Below are 21,123 nucleotides of genomic sequence, written 5' to 3'. Positions count from 1 at the left end.
GAAAGAAAAAGAAAGGGAAAGAAAGACAAATGAGGGAGGTAAGGAAGAAAGGAAGGAAGGGAAGGAAGAAATGAAAGAGAAAGAAAGAAAGGAGAACAGGAAAGGAAGGTGGGGAGAAAGGAAAGAAAGAAGGAAGAGTTAAAAATGACTCTTCCCAAGAAAGTCCCAAATCCTAACCATTGAATAGAATGAGATAAATGATTAATAAATAAAAGGTCTCTGCTCTTCCATGGAGAGCAACCAGAGCATATCAGAAAGTCTTCTGCTTATTAAAAACTATTATTACCATTATAAGGAAGAGGAGGAGGAGGAGGCAATTTGTACTCAGAACAGTGGATCTGGAATAGAATTTCCTGACATCCAGCTGGAAAAGACCCCAGAGGGCACCTAGTATAACTCCCTTATTTTCCAGATGAAGAAATGTTGGCCTAGGAAGAGAAAGTGATTTGTCCAAGGTCACCCAAGTAGTAAGGGGCAGATCTATGTCCTCTATGAGTCAAATCAGGCTCTTTCTGAGTATGTGGGTTCAAATCTAGACTCCTTATAACTGGGCAAATCCTTTCCCTCCTCTTGAGACTCAGTTTCCCTATAAGCTAGGTGAATATAGTGCAGGACTTGAAATCTGGAAGATGGGGGTTCAAATCTGAGCTTAGAGACTTAGCTGTGTGTGACCCTGGACAAACACAACCTGTCTGCTATGGTTTCTTCATATATAAAATAGGGCTAATAATTGCATCCACCTCTACGGGTTGTGAGGATAACGTGAAATATCTGTAAAGTGCTTTGAAAACCTTAAAGTTCCATATAAATGCTGGCTATAATTATCATCATCATCATCATCATTATCTAATAAAATGAAGGAATTGAATATCTAGCTCAATTATCCTGAATTCTTCAGGGTCTACTTATACAATAAAAATAACTAAGTAGTCTTAATTGGTGAATTGGTCTGTGGATAAAATGCTGAAATGGCAAGACTTGATTTAATTCCTTCATTAGCTCTCTCTCTCTCTCTCTCTCTCTCTCTCTCTCTCTCTCTCTCTCTTTCTCTCTCTCTCTCTTTCTCTCTCTCTCTCTCTCTCTCTCTCTCTCTCTCTCTCTCTCTCTCTCTCTCTCTCTCTCTCTCTCTCTCTCTCTCTCTCTCTCTCTCTCTCTCTCTCTCTCTCTCTCTCTCTTCTTCATTGAAAGGAAATCAATCCAGCCCAGTAAAATCTGGCATTTGCAAACAACATGAGGTGGGAAATCTCTTAGGGTCTGATCCAGGCAACCTGGCCCCCAAGTGAGGGCAAAAGTGAGGGCAATTCACCCTTAATCCTGGCCTCCCATTGTAGCCTCCTGGCACTCAGGACAGCAGACACCTGTCCAGGAACAAGAACCAGGAGGAGATACCATATTGGCCTGGGAAGTCCAACATGAAAAAACTAAGTCCAAAAAGGCCCACAATTAGGAAGCAATGGCTATTCATTCTGCAAACCCTGCTTGTCATCTAGTCTTTCAAGAGGTGCCAGGGTTGATCTGATATACAGCTCTTCAGGAAGAAAAAAATGCTTAAAGCTGGGACACAGATGTAATGAGCTAAATAGCCTTCAAAATAGAAAACTGGATATACTTCTCTTTCTTTCCTTCCTATTCTTAAAAAAAGGAAGAGAAAGGAAGGAAGGAAGGAAGGAAGGAAGGAAGGAAGGAAGAAAGAAAGAAAGAAAGAAAGAAAGAAAGAAAGAAAGAAAGAAAGAAAGAAAGAAAGAAAGAAAGAAAGAAAGAAAGGAGGGAGGGAGAGAGGAAGGAAGGAAGGAAGGAAGGAAGGAAGGAAGGAAGGAAGGAAGGAAGGAGAAAAAGAAAGAAGAGAGGGAAGGAAGGAAGAGATGGGAGTTTTCTCCTATGATTTTGGGCCTCTGAAAATGCCTGTGGGTTTTGTCATGCCCTGTCAGCTTTCCTCTGTTCACTTAGGAAAGTGGTAGTCTTGAGATGGCAGCAGCCAAGAAAAATCACAGCGTATCTGCATCTATAATGTTGGTGCCAGAAAGATATTTGGGATCATCTAGCCCAGCTCCCCCATTTGACAAGCTACAGTCCCCAGAGGGAGAGCATTATTGTGTGACCCAATCTCAAAATCTCAGAATCGACTATGGCACTCAGAGGTGTTGGGAGCAGAGAAACACTTTGCTTAAAACGTTTGAAAAGAGATTTTTGTATATATTATGTATGCCAGGCAGTGGATAGGGGAGAGAGAGCCAGATTCCGAACCAGGACACCTGAATTCAAGGTTCTGCCTCTGACACACGCTGCTTGGCTTTAGGGCTCCAGACAAATTTCTGACCGTCACTGGAAACTAAGACTTACTAAACTGGTGACCTGTACTAGACAGGGGCTTTTCCTCACCCAAACATCCTTAGGTTGGTGAAACCACAGCCCCCTCCCACTCACCCCAGCCAAAAATGTCCAAACGTATTTAACCAAGAAAATGAAACCTGTATTCCAAGGTTCGTCTACACGGGGCAGCAATCAGAGGTTTGTGTTGCACAGGGAAAAGCAATCGGTGCCTCCACCCCACCGCAGCAAATTCTTTTGTTTTTGTTTTTAATGATCCTTTATAGACAAGCTTCTAGCTTCCCTAGACTGCACCATGGGGCCACAGTGAGCATCCGAGCTGTAAGTCAAACCTCAGGGGAGGGGAGGGCAGGGCAGGGCATCCGCCTGTTGAGACCTGGATAGACCGAAAGCATTTCGCTCAAGAGCGCAGCCCACCTGCCAACGGAGAATCTCTGTCCAGAGGATTCAAACACCTAGCCTGGCCGCAGAGCCACTGCTCACCAAGTCGCACTTCCACAAAACCTTGGAAAGTACTGCCTGTTAGAAAAGCCTAGTAGTCCTGGGAGGTGGGGAGTGGGAGGACCCAGGTCAATAACTTCTCTATGAATAATTAATATACCCGGGGGAGGAACACTCCAGGAACCACTCTTCTCCCTCCCCACCCTGTTGCCTTCCAGGTCCCATGTTGGGCTAGTTTACAAAATGAAACATCAATGATGGCTCATTTTCAAGAAGAGTTCGAATCCGTCCTTTACATTAAGCTAAGAACCCCTCTACCAAAGCCTCGCTCCCTTCCCTTCAGTTTGCTTTTGTCCAGTTGGGTTTTTTCCTATTAAAACCACACGCTGGCCTCCGTGGAATAGTCACCTTAAGCCCCCCTCTATTTTTCTACAGACAGTTTAAGTATCTTGGGAGGTACTCCTCTAGACCAAACTGCTCGAGGTCCCCCACCTCTGGCTTTGGCTTTAGAACACAGACTAGGGTGGGGAGGGAGTGGAAAGCTACCTGGCCACTCTACGTGTAATACCCTCTCCATCTCCAATGTGTCCCCAGTGCCACTGAAGGTCCCAAAGTAGAGACGAAGAGTTCTCTTTGTCTTCTGCCAATTTGAATCCTTCTGGGAGAGAAGAGGAAGGATGGAGGGGGAGACAGAGACAGAGAGAGCCTGAGATCAGGAAATATTTTAAGATTGAAATGTTTCGAGTCCAGTTATCAGGAAGTGGTCTCCTTTTGAAGAAGTCTAGAACTAGGTGATCCCCTCCCCACCCAATTTCACTGCCCTGTGGGCAGGTATATTAAAGGTGGTTAAGATTTGGCCATCTGCAACTGTGATATCCAGAGCAGATGGTTAAATCTGGAGATGGTTAAACCACTTCTTCGGCTTTCTCCAAGTCTTCCTCCAACCTCCTCTGCACTGCTGGAAACATTGACCAAACCAGGGCACTGGGGAGTGTCCAAGGTAACATTGTATTTCTAACTTCGAGTCTCTCTCCATTAGGACCAGGATAGGTCCCTGGGGTTGATAGGTAAACTAAGTCCTGCCCCAATGCCTAAAGGGAAAAGCTTTTGTCCTTAGTTAGGTTACCTCAATTTAGGAAGAAAAGCATACAGGCTACAGATCCCTGAACAAATGCCTGGGTAGACAATCGCTTTCTTCCCATTTATTGTAAATCAAAGAAAAAGCTACCCAGGCTGGGGCAGGAGTCTTTAGTCTTAGCCATCAATGCTGCAAGGGTACCTGGGTTTTGTCTCGATTTATTGTCTCTTCCAGGACCTAAAGGCAGCTAGAGATAATCCTAGAAAGATTCTAATGCCACCTAGTAAATTTGTTCTCATTGAGCTGGGGGAGGCAGAGGCACTGGGGGGGGGGGCGAAATCACACCCTTAAGGCAAAAAAGGGGGGATCCAAGTCTCCCACAGTAATTAACTGATGAGGTCTCCTTACAACAACAAAATCAATCACCCTTTTTAAAAAACCCTTACCTTCCGTCTTAGAATGAATACTGTGTATTGATTCTAAGGCAGAAGAGTGTTACCACTAGGCAATGGGGGTTAAGTGACTTGTCCAGGGTCACACTGCTAGGAAATATCTGAGGCCACATTGGAACCCAGGATCTCCCGTCTCTAGGCCTGGCTCTTTGTCCACTGAGCCACCCAGCTGCCCCCAGTCACCTTCTTGAAATAAATGTATCAGTCCAGAGCGATGGGAAGACAGGCCCAGTGAAAACTGCTTGCAGTTGCCCTGCCCCAACTCAGTCATTTTTAGGAAACAACTGTACCCTTCTTTCCCTTAATACTGACCAAGCTGATTCACCAATAATGAAGAGAGCAAAAGTTGAAAGAAATTCACGAATCCAAGCCCAAGGAGATAAACCCAGGAGGAAAGCCTGGGGGGGGGGGGGCACGAAACAGGCACTGAGGAGGGCTCCAGGACTCTTTCCATATTGGAAGCCGCCCCCTGCCTTCTCAGACAAAGCCTTGGGGGGAATTTTCCTAAAGCCACCTGGTTGTGTCCAGATGTCACGTTATAAGGCAACTCTGGGGCGGGTGGCAGAGGAAAACGCCCGCTGGCTCATCCCCAGGGGGGCTTTTCACTTGCCTACCCCAAGATAAGATGAAGGGAGCCTGGCGCCTGTCTTCACAGGTGATTCAAGAGAGATTACAAAGCCTTCTCCATTGAATCACAGACACCCTCGAGATTTGCCAGGGACAGTAGTCATGGGAAAGAACCCTTTCCCTCTTTGTCAGAATGAAGCAAACCCAGACGGGGGGTGGGGGGGATTTGTCCACCCAAAGCGCTGACAGAGGAGTCAGATGAAGGCGTTCCACAGATAGGGAACCCGGGTCACCCAATTCTCCGATTGATCTGGGGGGGGGGTGTTGGGATAAAAAAGCGTTGCCTGTTTTGAGCTCCAAATTTGCCTTTTCTTGAAATAGACAAATCCGAGCCCAAGGAGGCTTCCCTCACCCCTTCCGCCTACCGGGGAGGCCTCCACGCCCCGTAATCTTGTGTGCACCAGGCAGGAGGACACATTTGGGCACTGGCTCACTGCCAAACCTTTCCAACTCCCTCCTGGCAAGGCGAGTGAGGGGTGAGCCTGCCGGCTGGGCTGCGATGGGGTGGGCTCCCAGCTTCCTCAGAGGACTGGGAGGAAAGGAAGATCAGTTTCCCAAAAGAGCACAAGCCCTCTTGTTTACCTTTCTAAGGGAGGAGGAAGCGGCCGTGGGCTAAGGAAAGGAACAGACGCTAACAGGCATGGTTGCCAATCCCGATTTCTGCGGACCCCAGAGACCACAGGCAAGGTCTCCTCGCACGATCCTTCTGGGGCAAGAAAGGAGGAGGGCAATGCACTCTGGGGGCCCCCAAGGAGATACTGAATTGGGAGGGGTAGGAGGCTGCTCTGGGTAATGGGAAAGGTAGGGGTGTGCACGGTTGCCTTTCTGTCCCCCCCCCCCCGCCCTCCCCGCCCCCCCCCCCGCCCCCAGCAGAGTAGAGAGGACAGTCGGAGTTGCCCAGTGATATGGCTAAGTCGAGGAGTTTTGGAGCTGGGTAACCCTTGGAGGGAGCTACAGAATTGGGGTGCTAGGCAAACCCTGCACAGCCTGCACCCTGAGGAGAAGGCTGTGGGTGCCAGCTGGCATGTGGGTGAGTGGGTGCGTGAGTGAATGAACGAGTGGGGGGCATGGGTGTAGTAGTGGAGAGAGGACCAGCTGAGCGGCAGCGGGGAGTCCAAAGGAGGCCTGCCGCCTGGGGGTGCGGGGTGTGTGTGTGTGTGTGTGTGTGTGTGTGTGTGTGTGTGTGTGTATGTGTGTGTGTGTGTGTGTGGATGGACCCGCGCGTTGGAAGGAAGGAGGGAGGGAGGAAGAGAGCCCCAGAAGTTTCACTTACCGCATGTCTCCGTAGGCCCCCGAGTAGCCCTCCATCCAAGGACCCAGCTCGCTCTTGACACAGCCCGGGCCCGGATAGGGCACCCTGCTCACCACGCCGCCAGGGTACCACACCTCGGGCGGAGGGTAGTCGGCCTCCTGGCCCGGCAGCCCCTGGGCCCCCCGGTAGCCGTAGGGGGCCACGGGGGCCGCCTCGCCGGCCGCCGAGGCTCCAGCGCACGGCCCGTACAGCTGGCCCTCCTCCGAGGCGAAGAGCGTGTGCCAGGAGGAGGAAGATGAAGACGATGAGGAGGAAGATGAGGCGGCGGCGGCAGCGGCGGCGGCGGCAGCGGCGGCGGACGGTGAGCCCGAGCCCGGGCCCGCGGCGGCCGCGGCTGCAGCCGCAGCGGCCGCGGCCGCCGCGGCGCCTCCTCCATGGGCCAGACTGGCCAGGTCCCCGTAGCGGCACTGAGCAGCAGCCGCGGCCCAGGCGCTCCCGTAGTCCAGGGGGTTCTCCAGCTTGATGCGGGCGTGCGGGTGGGGAGGCGGGGGTGGTGGGGGCGGCCCGGCCAGGGCCAGCTGGAAGTTGTAGTAGTCTCGGCTCTGGTAGGCGGCCGCCTCGTCCAGGGAGCCGGCTTTGTAGAGGGCCAGGGCAGACGGCATCTCGAGTTGTCCGGCCGCCGCAGCCTCGCCGCCACCTCCTCCACCGCTGCCCCCGCAGCAGCCCAGGCCGTCCCCGTCCAGCGCCTTGGCGTAGCCACCCTTGAAGGCGGGGTAGTCGGCGGCTTCGTCGGCGCCCTTGGCCGAGGCGTCGTCCAGCAGCGAGCCCTTGCAGTCGGTCAGGGGGGCACAGGAGGGCGCCGGGCGCGCCGCCGCTGCGGGACCCCCCAGCAGCTGGGCATACATGCAGTCCCCGCGCAGCTGCTCGCTGGGACTCAGATGCTCGAGTGCTTCCACGCCCAAGCCCATGGACACGGACACGGCCTTGCACAGCTCCTTGGCGCTGTCCGAGATGGTCGAGGTGCCCCCCAGGTAGTTGTCTTTGGAGGAGGCGGAGCCCCCGGCTCCTTCCCGTGCCCGGCCGCCGCCTCCATCAGCCACCACCGCGGCTTCCTGCTGCTGCTGCTGCTGGTGCTGGTGCTGCTGGTGGTGGTGATGCTGCTGTTGCTGCTGCAAGAGCTGCATGGTGCCGGCCTCCGCCAGGATGTCCTTCAGGTCGGTGGAGCAGCCGCTCAAGCCCGGGAAGCTGGGGCCCAGCAGGGACAGTGTGGACGGGGCAGCTGAGTCATCGTCGTCCGGAGCTGCCACTGCCACCGCCGTCTGCTGCAGCCCCTTGCCGCCGGCTGCGGGAGGGCCAGGCTCCGGGACGCAGCCGTTCTCTGGGCAGCCCTCGGCCGGAGGCTGTGCCTGTGAAGGCTGCGGCTGAGAGTCGTCTTCCAGAGCCAAGTAGCCGGCGGGGCCTCGGTTCGGGGCCGGGGGCGAGCCATCGTCGGGCGCCTGTTGGGGCTGTACGGATGCCTGCGGCTGCCGGGGGCTGCTCTGCTGTTGCTGAGGCTGTTGGGGCACCTGCTGCTGCTGCTGCTGCTGGTGCTGCAGGCGGGCGCCTGGGGGTGCTGCGCCCCCGGCTGCGCCGGGGTGCCGGACGCCCGGGTTCTGGATCACTTCGCGCACGCTCTGGAACAGGTTCTGGAACGCTCCCCGAAAGGTCTTGGCCGGTGGCCGGGGATAGACTCTCCCCAAGCCCAGCTGCACCTCCATGATCTGCGCTGCTCCGAGACTCTTTCGTCGGTCCTTCGCTCCGGCCCAGGCCGGCTACCCGGGAGCTGCCTCTGTTCGAAGAGTTCAGCGGGCGCCGCTGCGGCGGCTGCGGCGACTACTGCCCACCTGCGGGAAGCTTCAGGGGAGGAAACTTGCAGAAACCACCAGGCACGAACCCGACAAAGTCTGGTGCGGAGCCCGCACGGCGGCCAGAAATAGCTCTGGCTGTGTGAGTGTGTGTGTGTCGGTCTGTCTGTGAATGTGTCTGTTGTCGGTGAGTTTCTTCCCCCCAGGGGCACGCGGGGGACAACCGAGTCTGCCCTCTTCAGCTGACAGTCCCTGGGCACTCGGTTGTAGGCGAGAGATGCTCAATTATTGAAGAGGCAAAACAAAAACACGCCCCCTCCCCTGCACACGCAGGCACCCCCCCGAAAAAAAGTCCCGAGCCCCCCCCTCGGCGCCTGGCAAGGTCTGCGCCCACGGAAGCAGGTGCCAGCGGGAGCTGGCTCTCTACGCTACTGGGGCGAGCCGCGGCTGCTGGCTCATCTTTTGATCTCTGGCCTCGAGCTCCCAGGGTGAAGGGGCAGAGGGAGGAGGCAAGGCCGGGGGACGCTAGGAGGGGGAGGGGGGAGCGGGGGGTAGGCACTGGGAGAGGGGTGGAGAGCGGGAGGGAGCCCGCCCTGCACCCTGCGCCGGCCCGCCAGCCGGCTGGCTGGCCAGGTCCCGGGCTGGGTCCCCGGGCTGGGCTCGCAGTGACGGCTCCCTCGGGCTCGGGCTTGGGCTCCGGCTCGGTCTGCGCAGCCGACGCTGTCTGTCTGCCTCCCTCCTCCTGCTTCCTCCCTCCTTTCCTCCTTTCCTTCCTTCTCTCGCTCCTCTATCGCAGCCAAAGGGAGTTACCTCTCCACAAACTCGGGCTGGGGGCCGCCGCCAGCAGAGGTGACGGGGCGCTCGCGGCTGGGAGGAGGAGGAGGAGGAGGAAGGGGAGGAGGAGGAGGTGGCGGCTGAGGGGGATGGGGGGGGGGGAAGCACCGAACCTGACGCCGGTCCTCCCGCCCCAGCACTTTGCTCGCTTCCTCCGAGGTCCCCGACGCTTTGCACAAACTTCACCGAAGAGGAAAGGGCAGCTCCGGGCGTCGCCGCCGCCGCCTCCGCCGCTGCCTCCGCCGCACTGCAAGAGGCGTTGGCTGAGACCAGAGCTGGGTGGAGGGGAGGGGACGGGGCGGGCGTTCGGAGGGCTGGGGGGGGGGGAGTTGGGGGAGGCAGAAGCGATGGTCCGAGCCCCCCTGTGCTCCTGCCTGGCCTGGCTCACTCGCCCGCCTCGCCCCCGGCTTGCTTTTCTGCTAGCTGCTGCCACTTTCTTCTTCTTCCTCTTCCTCCTCCTCCTCCTCCTCCTCCTCCTCCTCCTTCTTCTCCTCCTTCTCCTCCTCCTCCTCTCTCTTCTTCTTCCTCCTCTTCCTCCTCCTAGTCACCCGGCACGCTCCCCAGGATCTCAGAGGGGGCGCTGGGCGGTTGGGAGCAAATGCAACAGTTTGTTAGCCGGGTCCCGCCCCCGCCGAGCCAGCCTCCCTCTCCTCTCCTCCCCTCGCCTCCTTCTCGTCTCCCCTCCTCTCCCGAAGAGCACAAAGACACACCAGGGAGCAACAAGTGCTAGCTGGCCACGACCCTCAGCCCTCTGCCCCCCTTCGCTCGGGTCTTCCTCCTTCCAGGCGGGGGGGGGGGGGGGGGGGAACCCGGTCCCGAGAGGCTGTGGCAGTCTCTGATGGTCCTGGGGATAATCCTCTGCTTTGGCCTGGGCGCGGGAAGCCGCTCCCCTCGGGACCTCTGCCTCTCACATCCCCCAAGACCCGCACCCCCTGGGGCTTGCCTTTGGAACTGAGAGGGAGGTGGGCTTGGCCACAACGAGGGTATCACTTAGATTGGGAGGGGGGATCAGGCTGAAGCCCTGCAAGCTGGAACCCGAAAGATACACAGCATATGGCTGGACTGAGCCTAGGCGAGGGGTCCTCGTCTCCAGCAGAGCCAGGGCCAGGCTCCTGAGCTCTCCCTCACCCCCGGCGAACTCCACTTAGACAAACGGTTGTACGTGCGAAGCATGCAAAAACACGCTGGCTGAATAATAATAATGAGGAGAATAATGACGAGAATCCCCCCATCGACCGGCTTCTGTAGCCTCGAAGGGACTTTCCTACAATGATCCTCATTTTCGAGGAGAGGAAAGCGGGCTCAGAGGGGGCGAGATGCTTCCTTTCCCAGCTCGCCCTTCATTGCGCTGCTTTGGAACTCGGCTCTCTGGGATCCCAGAGCCTTGCTCTCCTCCGCAGCACTTGCGGCAGAAGCGCTGGGATTGGGCCTGAGGCTCGCGGGTCGATTTCGGAGAAGAGCTTCCCCCAGACAGTGCTCGCTAATGGCGGCCCCTGGAGGGGCCACAGCCTGCCTGGGGCACTTGGCGAAAGCCAAGGAGGACCAACTACCACCTACTTTTCCTCGGGGCTGAGACGTGTCTATCGGGTTGGGGGGGGGGCGTGCTATGCACAGCCAGCCTTTGAACCAGCAGGGGGCCCTGGGCTTCATTATCTTCTACTCTCACTTTATCTCCGGGAAGAAGTCAGGATCCGGCTGCCCCCAGGGCAGCTGGGCATTGCTTCCAGGGCCTACTTTCCACTTTTTGCAGTTTTCCAGAGGGGAGGGGAGAGCACTGGACAGCTGCCCCTGGACCACTGCCTGGGGAGAAGACTGGCATCATGGGAATTTGACTGCATTGCTCTGTGGAGGTGGCTCAGTGAATTCAATTCAACAAACATTATGAAGTCTATTCTATGTAAAGCCCCGAGAAGAGGGGAAGAGAACACGGTTTAGGCAAGGCCCGACTCCTGCCCTCATAGGGAGTGCAGTCTTTCCAGAAGACAGAGAATATACTCTGCAAAGAACCGTAAGAGAAAGTATTATCTGATGACATTTCTAAGAGGAGGGAGGGGATCTGAGAAGACTTCCCAGAAGAGGTGACCATTTGGTGTAGGCCTTAAAACAGCAAGAAATAGGTGCGTGTTTGGGGAGAGCTGCACCAGCACTTCCAGATGATCTGGTCTACTTCTTCATTTGACAAAAAGGGAAACTAAGACCCAGAAAGGTTAAGTGACTTGTCTCAAGTAACATGGATTCGAAGATCTAGGGGTGGGAGGAACCTTAGAGGCCACCCAGTCATTTGACAGAGGGAGTAGAGAGAACTGAGAGGCTCAGGGAGTTGAAGCCCAGGATCATACAGCTTTATTGTCTTGTTCTAGGTTATTGGGAACCCAGGCTACCCTTGTTTCCCACCCTTGTGCTATTTAGGCTGGAATCACCTATCCCCTGGGCAATGGGTGTCTATAAAACACATGGTTTGATTTTTCTTTTTACATTGAAGAAGGAGCTTTTCAGGTCTTAAGAAACAAGCTTCCCTGCCATTCAATTGTAAGCTCCTTGAAGGCAGAGACTCTTTAAAAAATTATTATTTTAACATGCTGACAGGGGTTGTCTTTTCCACAGTGCCTGACACATAGTAGGTACTTAATAAACGTTTACTGACTGGCTGGCTGATTTGACTTAAATAGATCCAGAGAAAATTCTTCCAGTTGTTAGCTACTGTCACTCTCTAGTGTGGCAAAACCTCCCAGAGCCCCCATTTGGGACAACTGGAGATGCAGGCTTCTTGGTGCCTTAGAGATAATTGAGCTTAATATCCTTATTTTATAAAAAAGCAAACTAAACCCTTGAGCAGTGATGGGCAACCTTTTGAGCTTGGTGTGTCAAAATTCGCCAAAAAAAAAAACATAACTAGGGTGGTGTGTCACTTCAAGAAAAGAACCCTTACAATTTCGTGATATTTATAGTTTAAATAACAAAAATGTATAACCATAATATATAACTGTATTTAATAAACCAATAACTAATTATTTAACTTACCTGTTTAGTGACTTCTTTGTTCATCTGTCAGTTGATTTCTTTTGTTGGTCTTGATATTATTTCACTTGTGTGGGGTACCATGAACTAAAATAAGTGAGGGAGAGGGGGAATTCTTTAACTATCCTTCTTATTAGTGACTTTTTTGTTGCTGAATTTCATTGGCTAAATCTTCAATTGAAAGTTGGTATTTCATATACTTCAAGCCCAAGCAAACACTACTAACTTCATCTGTCAATCTGTTTCTTTTGTTGGTTTTGACATTATTTAATGCTGAGAATAAGGTCTCACAAAAGTATGTAGAGAGAAAAATTGTGAGTAAAGCCATTGCTATATTTTTCAGGGTACTAAAAGTGTCTGGTAATCAGTTCCAGGCATTCCTCTGTTGCAGGTGGCCAGAGCCCTGCCCAGTCTTCCACTGGCCCAGTCTCATCCAGCCCTGCTCTTCCCCAGCTGGCTGGCTTAGGGGTGCCACAAGAACAGCAGCTGCCACCCACCAGCCTGTCTGTCTACAAGCAAGTGCTCTTCCTTCCTAACCCTGTGGGAGCCCCACACACACCCCAGAGGCCTGGCACATGCCACCTGCCCCCTGCCTCATGGCTAGTGAGTGGAGTAGCCCTCCCCCCACCCTTCATGTGCTTCGGGCATGTGGCTCCCCAGGAGAAAGACTCCTGGGCCCCAAGGTGGGCTGAGCCCACATGTGGTCATGTGTCATGGAAAATGGCTACTAGTGTCAGTGCTGACATGTGTACCATAGGTTCTCTATCAGCCCTAGATAGATCAAATGCCTTGCCCCAGGCCATCCAGTAGAGAGTGAAAGCTAGATTTGCATACAGTCCTTCAAACTCCCAACCCACCCTCACTCTAGTCATGATAGCTCACACATGTAAAGATTAAAATTTAGGGAATATGGGGAGACTGAGGCAGGTAGAAATTAGTTTCTCTCTGCAAGGAGTATTATATTTTTTTAGAGGTTTATTAAAGGTTAAAAATTAAAGAACAGGATAAGAAAAAACACATGCCTAGGCCAAAGGCCTAGACAAAATAACCTCACATCACGGAAGAGACGCCTCTGCTCCCAAAATGGAAGTCCAAAAAAAAAGCTAAAAGCTTTTGCAATCAGGTTAAATACCTTCTCAATCTCGGCCCAGGTGAGATTACAAAGCATTCTGGGGAAGTGGAGCAAGGAACTGTGGGGATTGAAGTCCAGAGTTCAAATCCAATTTTACATTCCCCCCGTTTGATCCTCTGGGAAGAAGTCCTTCCCCAGAGGATCATAAAAACATAATCAATTTAAAGATTACAATAATTTGGGGATAAGAGAAAAAAACAAACAAACCAACCCAATAATTGCTGAACGCATTGACAAAAAGCCAGTTAAGGGGCAGTCCCCTTTGGCATGAAAGTACAATACAAATATGTTCAATCAAACACACCAAAGTTCAATTTTGTGCCGCTTGTGTTCTGGAGGCTTCTTCATGGTGGCTTCTCCAGCAGTTCAGTTCTGGATTCAGAGAGGTAGCATCTTCTTTACCTAAAATTCTTCTCAAAAGGAATTTAAACTTTGCAATTTACAATAATATTTTTTTTTACATTCCCCCATGTTGTGGGTGATTGAAAGATTCAGAATCACTTAGGGATGCATGGCTGAGGTATGAGGTATATGAATCAATTGGGAAGAGATATTAAAAAGACATCAGAAAAATCAAAAAGAAAAGAAAAATTTCTGGATGAAAATATAGACTATCAAAGTCTTATGTGTAAAAATTCCAAGTAAAAGAAAAATAAATCTATAGCAGGTCCTTGAATCAGGGCCCAATCAAAATGATCTAAGTAATGATGCATTTACCCAGTCAGTAGCCAGGACTATAGAAAGGTACCACACTATGAAAGGCAGAAAAGGGCCCATATATAAAAAAAAAACAGCTTTTTTTCTATTTTGCTGAGGATAGATGGACTTCAGAACTGGTTATAATTGTATTAACAACCTTGGAAAAATTTAATGTGCCAAATATCTCAAATGATTTTAAGGGTTTTTTAAATATGATTTTTGGAATTTTTTTCTTAACAATCTCTGGTTATTTTTGCCTTCCCCTACCATGAGGTAAGGCCAATAGTAGCTGAAGTGAAATACATTTTATAAACCCCAACATTCCCACATGTGAATGGAAGTTGGGCAGTTAATCTCAGGGCATTTGTATCCCTTCGTGGTCGCCAAACTGTAAAGATTAAAATTTAGGGAATATGGGGAGACTGAGGCAGGTAGAAATTAGTTTCTCTCTGCAAGGAGTATTATATTTTTTAGAGGTTTATTAAAGGTTAAAAATTAAAGAAAATACAGGATAAGAAAAAACACATGCCTAGGTCAAAGGCCTAGACAAAATAACCTCACATCATGGAAGAGACGCCTCTGCTCCCAAAAACGGAAGTCCAAAAAAAAGCTAAAAGCTTTTGCAATCAGGTTAAATACCTTCTCAATCTCGGCCCAGGTGAGATTACAAAGCATTCTGGGGAAGTGGAGCAAGGAATTGTGGGGATTGAAGGTCCAGAGTTCAAGTCCAATTTTACACACATTATAATATATATCAAAATCTCAATTATCCACTGGAACAGAGGATGAGGAGAAGTGTGTGGGAAATGGGGAGGTTTGGGAGGGAGGTAAATGGAAGTACACAGAGAAGCTTCACATGTCGTTTGGATAGTTATTTCACCCTCTGACCTCAGCTGACTTCACAGGTAACCACATCAAACGGACTGAGCCTTTGAGTTGAGTCTGCCTTTATATCCCTCATCTCCCTCAACACCCCCCAACCGAGTAGAATACTAAAGAATAAAAATATTATGGCCAGGCAGGGAGCTAGAAGGCTAAGAGGAAAAGCAAAATGCCCAGAGAAAACTATCAAGTGAGCAGTCAGCCCCAGAGTAACTGATAGCCTGTGCTTACCCACAACCACACTATAAACTATTGCCCCAATTTTCCTTGTCCATTAGTTCTCAGACCACTCTACCCTTAGTCTCTTAGGTCTATGACAGAGGGGAAGGAATGACTCAAAGTAAGCTTGAATTAAATATTGAAAGACTTTTCAAGCTGGAAAGGCCTTTAGTATGTAAACTGCTAGCTAGGCATGGGGTCTGGACTGCTGATCCTGCTCCCATAGCAGCTAAACACCTTCTCTGCAATTTAGAGGGTTGTATTAGGTTAAGCAACTTGCCCAGGATTACACAAGCACTCTATGCCAGAGATGGGCCAGGGGAGGACAGAAGCAGGATGGCTCACTGAGCTCTGAGTTGGCCTCAAAGCCAAAAACTTTGGGGTTCAGATTCCTCCCTGACTGAAGCCAGAAAGGTTACTAAAGCATTGCCCATGTCATGAGAACTCAGGAAAGGACCTCAGTGCTCAGGGAATCCAGTCCCTTCATTTTGCAAGTGAGGAAATTAAGGTTCAGAGTTGAATGATTTGCCCATACTCATCCAACTAAATCTGTGAATCAGTTATCCTCATCACACATTTGCATAGAGGCTCGCTCTTTTGTATGTATTCATCTCCCTAATTCTTTCTTTCTTTCTTTCTTTCTTTCTTTCTTTCTTTCTTTCTTTCTTTCTTTCTTTCTTTCTTTCTTTCTTTCTTTCTTTCTTTCTTTCTTTCTTTCCTTCTTTCTTTCTTTCTTTCTTTCTTTCTTTCTTTCCTTCTTTCTTTCTTTCTTTCTTTCTTTCTTTCTTTCTTTCTTTCTTTCTTTCTTTCTTTCTTTCTTTCTTTCTTTCTTTCTTTCTTTCTTTCTTTCTTTCTTTCTTTCTTTCTTCCTTCCTTCCTTCCTTCCTTCCTTCCTTCCTTCCTTCCTTCCTTCCTTCCTTTCTTCCTTTCTTTCTTTCTTTCTTTCTTTCTTTCTTTCTTTCTTTCTTTCTTTCTTTCTTTCTTTCTTTCTTTCTTTCTTTCTTTCTTTCTTTCTTTCTTTCTTTCTTTCTTTCTTTCTTTCTTTCTTTCTTTCTTTCTTTCTTTCTTTCTTTCTTTCTTTCTTTCTCATACAGTAGTTTCTTAATCTAATTCAATTGACCCAGAACTTGAAGACCCATGCATGCCAGCAATGAGGGCATATTCCAACAGCCTGGCACATGCTTGTCTGTCCACAATTTCCTCCCTAGGAACCACTTCCCAGGGAACTAAGACTGAATTCCCTTCTCCCTCAAGCCCACTCCTCACACCCAACCAGCCCCAGGAAACATGCTGATGAGATGTACTTATGCACTTCCTGGATGTACCTAATCTACATTGGATTTCACATTCATCCAGGCCCAACCACATTCTCTGATAACAACATTGTTGAGTGGCTGTTTATGGCTTTGGATCCCATCACCACTGAGCTGTGGGCCAAGGCCAAATTCTCTAACCTCTCTCTGTGTGAGTTTCCCTATTCATGAAATAAAAATAATTTCTACTACACAGTTGTGGGGAGGTTCCGATGAGATAATGTACACAAATCATTTCGCAAACTTTCAACCACTATATAAATATCACTACACAATACTATATAAATAAGAATTAACTAGACATACATTTTTGTACATGGTGAATGTGGAAATCCACTTTGCTTGACTTCTAATGTCCATTAAAAGGGTTTTGTTTTTTTTTAAGTTGGGGGGGAGGGAGAGGTAGAAGACAAAATAAATGATTAGTAATAGAAAATATAATAAAGAGAATCAAGTAATTCTTTTTTTAAACCCTCACCTCCTGAATTGGAATTGATATTATATATCAGTTCCAGGGCAGAAGAACAAGGAGGGCTAGGCAATGGGGATAAGTGACTTGCCCAGGCTCACCCAACTAGGAAGTGTCTGAGGCCAGGTTTGAAGTCAGGTCTTCCCATATCTAGGCCTGGCTTTCGATCCACTCAACTACCCAACTGTTCCCTGAAAATTCTTTTGTTTAAAAAATTTATTTATTAATTTTTGCATGATATAACAAATTCTACACAAGTTTTCCTAAGTTATATGATTGAACTTATCTCTCTTCCTTTCCCCCCACTAGTGCTGGCAGGTAATTCGATCTGGGTTATCCATGTATTATCACACAAAACAAATTTACATATTGTTTATTGTTTGTGAGTCATCTTATAAAAGCAAAACCCCAAACATAAACCCAAATAAACAAGGGGAAAATCGTCTGCTTCCATCTGCATCTGACTCCAACAGTTCTTTCTCTGGAGATGGAGAGCAGTCTTTATCCTACGTCCCTTGGAATTGTCCTGGATCATTCATTGTAGCTGAATCTATCCCAGTTGATGGTTCTGCACTATTGCTGTTACTGTGTACAAGGGTCTTCCGGTTCTGCTTATTTCACTCTACATCAGTTCACTGAGGTCTTTCCAGTTCTTTCTGAAACCATCCTGTTCTTCATTCCTTCTAGCACAATAGTATTTCATCATCATCAGATGCTACAATTTGTTCAGCCATTCCCCAGTTGGTGACATCCCCTTAGTTTCTAATTCTTTGCCACCATAGAAGAGCTGCTCTAAATATTTTTGTGCAAGTAGGTCCTTCTCCACCCCACATGCCCCCCTTTTTTAATCTCTCAGGGATATAGACCTAGTAGTGCTATTACTGGATCAAAGGCTATACATTGTTTTATAGCCCTTTGAACATAGTTCCAAATTGCCCTCCGGAATGAGAATGGTTGGATCACAACTCCACCAACAATGCATTAATGTCCGACTTTGCCACATCCCCTCCAGCATTCATTACTTTCCTTTGCTGTCATGTTGGCCAATCTGCTAGATGTGAGGTGATACCTCAGAGTTGTTTTGATTTGCATATCTCTGATTATAAGAGATTTAGAGCACTTTTTCATGTGCTTATTAATAGTTTTTATTTATTTGACTGAAAATTGCCTGTTCATGTCCCTTGCCCATTTATCAATTGGGGAATAAGGTACCTTTATTTGGAAGGGGAAGGAGATGGAGTGGGAAATGTTTGGAGCTGGCTGTTAGTCCCAGCTGATAGGGCTTCAAATTGTAATTGTTTCTAAAAGAGAAAACAACAGCAATAATGACCTTCTCTCAGATTGCCTTCAGCAGCAAATTTGGCCTCAGAGAATGAACCTGGTAGAGACTGTAGAATGTCACAGCCTGAAGAGACTTTAGAACAGGGAATTCCCAGAGGAGAGGAACATTAGAAGATGGAATGTCAGAACCGGCAGGGATTTAAAGCTTAGGATGTCAGAGCTGGAGGGACATTAGAACAGACTGTCAGAGGTGGACGGGATCTTAAAAAATGGGAGGTAAGAGCTGGAAATGAGTCCTTAGGACTTAAAAGGTGCCTTAAAACATCAAAGATTATAGCAAGAACAAGAACATGGATCTAGGAAGAGATCTTAGAACATTGACTGTTAGAGGTGGGTGGGACCTTAGAACATAGATGGCTAGTGACAGAAGGGTCCTTACTAAGAATAGTATGTCAGAACTTAGAGGGGCTTCAGAATCTAGAATGTCATATCTGGAAGTGACTCTTAGAACAGAGAGTGTGAGGGCATCTGGGTGGCTCAGGGGATTGAGAGCCAGACCTAGAGTCCTGGTTCAAAATCGTGTGACCCTGGGCAAGTCACTCAACCCCCATTGCCTAACCCTTACTGCTCTTCTGCCTTAGAACAAATACACAGTATTGATTGATTCCAAGTTGGAAGGTAGGGGTTTAAAAAAGAAGGAAACAGAGTGTCAAAACTAGGAAGGCCCTCAGAGCAGAAGTGTCCAACATTGTAAGATCATATGTGACCTAGAACACTCTGGAGTGCTCCCCAAACCAGACTAAAATGAAAATGGGAAATGTTTCACAAAATAAAATATAATTGAGCATAAATAATATGAATATGTGGTTTTCTAAGTCAATATGAGGCTGGAAGTCTTAAGTAGCCTTAGTGGCCCCCATTTCCGTTTGATTTTGACACCCTTGCCTTAGAACATAGGCTGTCAGAGCTGGGAGAAGTCTTGAATTTGAGAAGAAAGGGGCCACTGAGATCACCTAGATGAACTCCTCCAGTGTACACATTTAGTCACTAGTAGAACCAAGAAATGCCCTTCAAAAACCGCCGTTTCAGCTAGTTAATGGAGCCTGGGCAATGGAGTTGAGTGGCAAATTCTTGGTAGGAATTTCGGGGCAATGTTCTTGCGTAGCCTTTCCTGAACAGAACTTTCAAGTCCCTGCTTAATGAAGGTGCAATGAGCCAGCCTCTGTCTGCCTCTGTCCTGGAGTTTGGCTTCTGGGTTTACCTCACTTTCATCTTTATAAAGGTTTGGGGTAGTTTTGTAAAGAAGCAGTCTTTGAATCACTGCCAGGTCTGTTTCCTCAAGTGATCAGGGGAAGCAGAAAAGAACCTCTAGGTTCTAAACTGCTCAGGGCACCTCTCCTTGTGGTGGCAGACAACTGGAAACTGAGGGGATGCCCCACAATTGGGGACTGGCTAAACAAGTTGTGGTATTTGTCTGTGCCCTAAGAGATGACAAGCGAGCCGATTCGACAAACACATGGAGAGACTTGCATGAAATAACACAGAATGAAATGAACAGAACTAAGACAAAATTGGATCTAGTAAGAGCAATATTCTTTGAAGAGCGTAAATGACTAAGTAATAGGAATATTCAAATCAACTATGAAGGAAGATGCTATTCACTGCCAGAGAAAAGGATAGAAGTATATATTATATGGTTTGTATGTGTGTGGGGTGAAATGTTGGCCTTCTCTAGTACAGGATGAGGAGGGATGGAGGGGGGACAGCTTGGAATTCAAAATAACAAAAGAAGATAATTTAAAAAAAGAACTAGTCTTCAACAATGACTTGACAGAAGGTCCTGGGGGTCAAATCTAGACTCAGACACTTCCTAGCTGCTTGACCTTGGGCAAGTCACTTTTAACCCCAATTGCCTAGTTCTTCTGCCTTGGAACTGAAATCTAAGACAGAGGGAAGGATTTAAAAAATAATGGAATAAGAAATGCAATGGGAAGACAAACCTCCTACAGATGAAGAAAATAAGTTTTTCTACTGCTCAATGAATCTTTTCTTCTATAATATAGCCTTTTCCCTTTGCCTAGAGGTTTAAAGAGTCAGCTTAGAGGGGATTGCTTGTATAGGTGTAAGGATGGGACTTGATTGAGCAAATCGGTCAAATCATCTTACTCCATTTTAAAAAAATGATACTCAGAGAAGTTGGGGGGCTCAGTGAATTGAGAGTCAGGCCTAGAGGTGGGAGGTCCTAGGTTCAAATATGGCATCAGATACTTCCTAGCCGTGGGAAGCTGGACAACTCACTTAACCCTGCTTGCCTAGCCCTTACTGCTCTTCTGCCTTGGAATGGATACTCAGTATTGATTCTAAGACAGAAGGGAGGGTTTTTGTTAAAAAGTGATACTCAGGGGGCAGCTGGGTAGCTCAGTGGATTGAGAACCAGGCCTAGAGACGGGAGGTCCTAGGTTCAAATCCGGCCTCAGCCACTTCCTAGCTGTGTGACCCTGGGCAAGTCACTTGACCCCCATTGTCTAGCCCTTACCACTCTTCTGCCCCTATTTCTTTATCAATCATTCATTCAATCAAAGATTTTAGACCAGGGATTCTTACCCTGGGATCCATGGACATGCAAGGCAGGGGCTGTGATTTTAGGGGGTTCCATGAACTTAGATCAGATCTTCAGGACTGTGCTTCCTTCCACAAATGCCAGTTGATTATCAATAACGTATCGAAGTGGCTTTTAGAAAGGGGTATTTACTAAGGTGTTATAGTAAGAAAAATTGGTACCAAACACTTCCCCTCTCTGAAGTCTCAGGGCAGCTAGTTGGTCAATGAATTGAGAGCCAGGCGTAGAGATGGGAGGCTCTGGGTTCAAATCTGACCTCAGACACTTCCTAGCAGGGTAACCCTGGGGAAGTCACTTCACATCCATTGCCTAGCCTTTACTGCATATCTGCCTTGGATCCAATACACGGTATTTGATTTTATGATGGAAGGTAAGATTTTTTAAGTGCAGCCTTAGAAAATACTATAGAAAAATCAGAGCTAGAAGGGCCCTTAGAACATAAACATCAATTCTGGAAGGGACCTTAGAACATAGAACATTAAAGATAGAAGCAACCTTAGAACACAGAATGAGACTCTGGGGAAAAGAAAATCCTCAGCCCAGGGAGAGGAAGGGATTTGCTCAATGTTACAGAAAGCCTCAGTGTCAGATATAGGACTAGAACCTATTTCTCCTGATTTCTTGACCAGTGTTT

General features: G+C 48.8%; 1 protein-coding gene across 2 annotated transcripts in view; it reads right to left on the bottom strand.

Annotated features, from left to right (window-relative positions):
* AR (androgen receptor) overlaps positions 1–9,439 on the bottom strand; it is a 216,008-nt gene extending 206,569 nt beyond the window's left edge. The window contains exon 1 of one of the 2 annotated variants that reach the window (XM_056808755.1): positions 6,200–9,439. In XM_056808755.1, the coding sequence (XP_056664733.1) occupies positions 6,200–7,935 (1,736 nt within the window). In that variant the 5' untranslated portion in view covers positions 7,936–9,439. The remainder of the gene's footprint in view (positions 1–6,199) is intronic. The other variant, XM_007506960.2, reaches the window with a different exon arrangement.
* Between the last annotated feature and the right edge of the window lie 11,684 nt (positions 9,440–21,123).

The sequence above is a fragment of the Monodelphis domestica genome, chromosome X (assembly GCF_027887165.1).
Source record: "Monodelphis domestica isolate mMonDom1 chromosome X, mMonDom1.pri, whole genome shotgun sequence".
In the NCBI taxonomy this organism is placed as follows: domain Eukaryota; kingdom Metazoa; phylum Chordata; class Mammalia; order Didelphimorphia; family Didelphidae; genus Monodelphis; species Monodelphis domestica.
The sequence above is the reverse complement of the archived record's forward strand: the minus strand, read 5'-3'. Positions and strand labels throughout refer to the sequence as shown.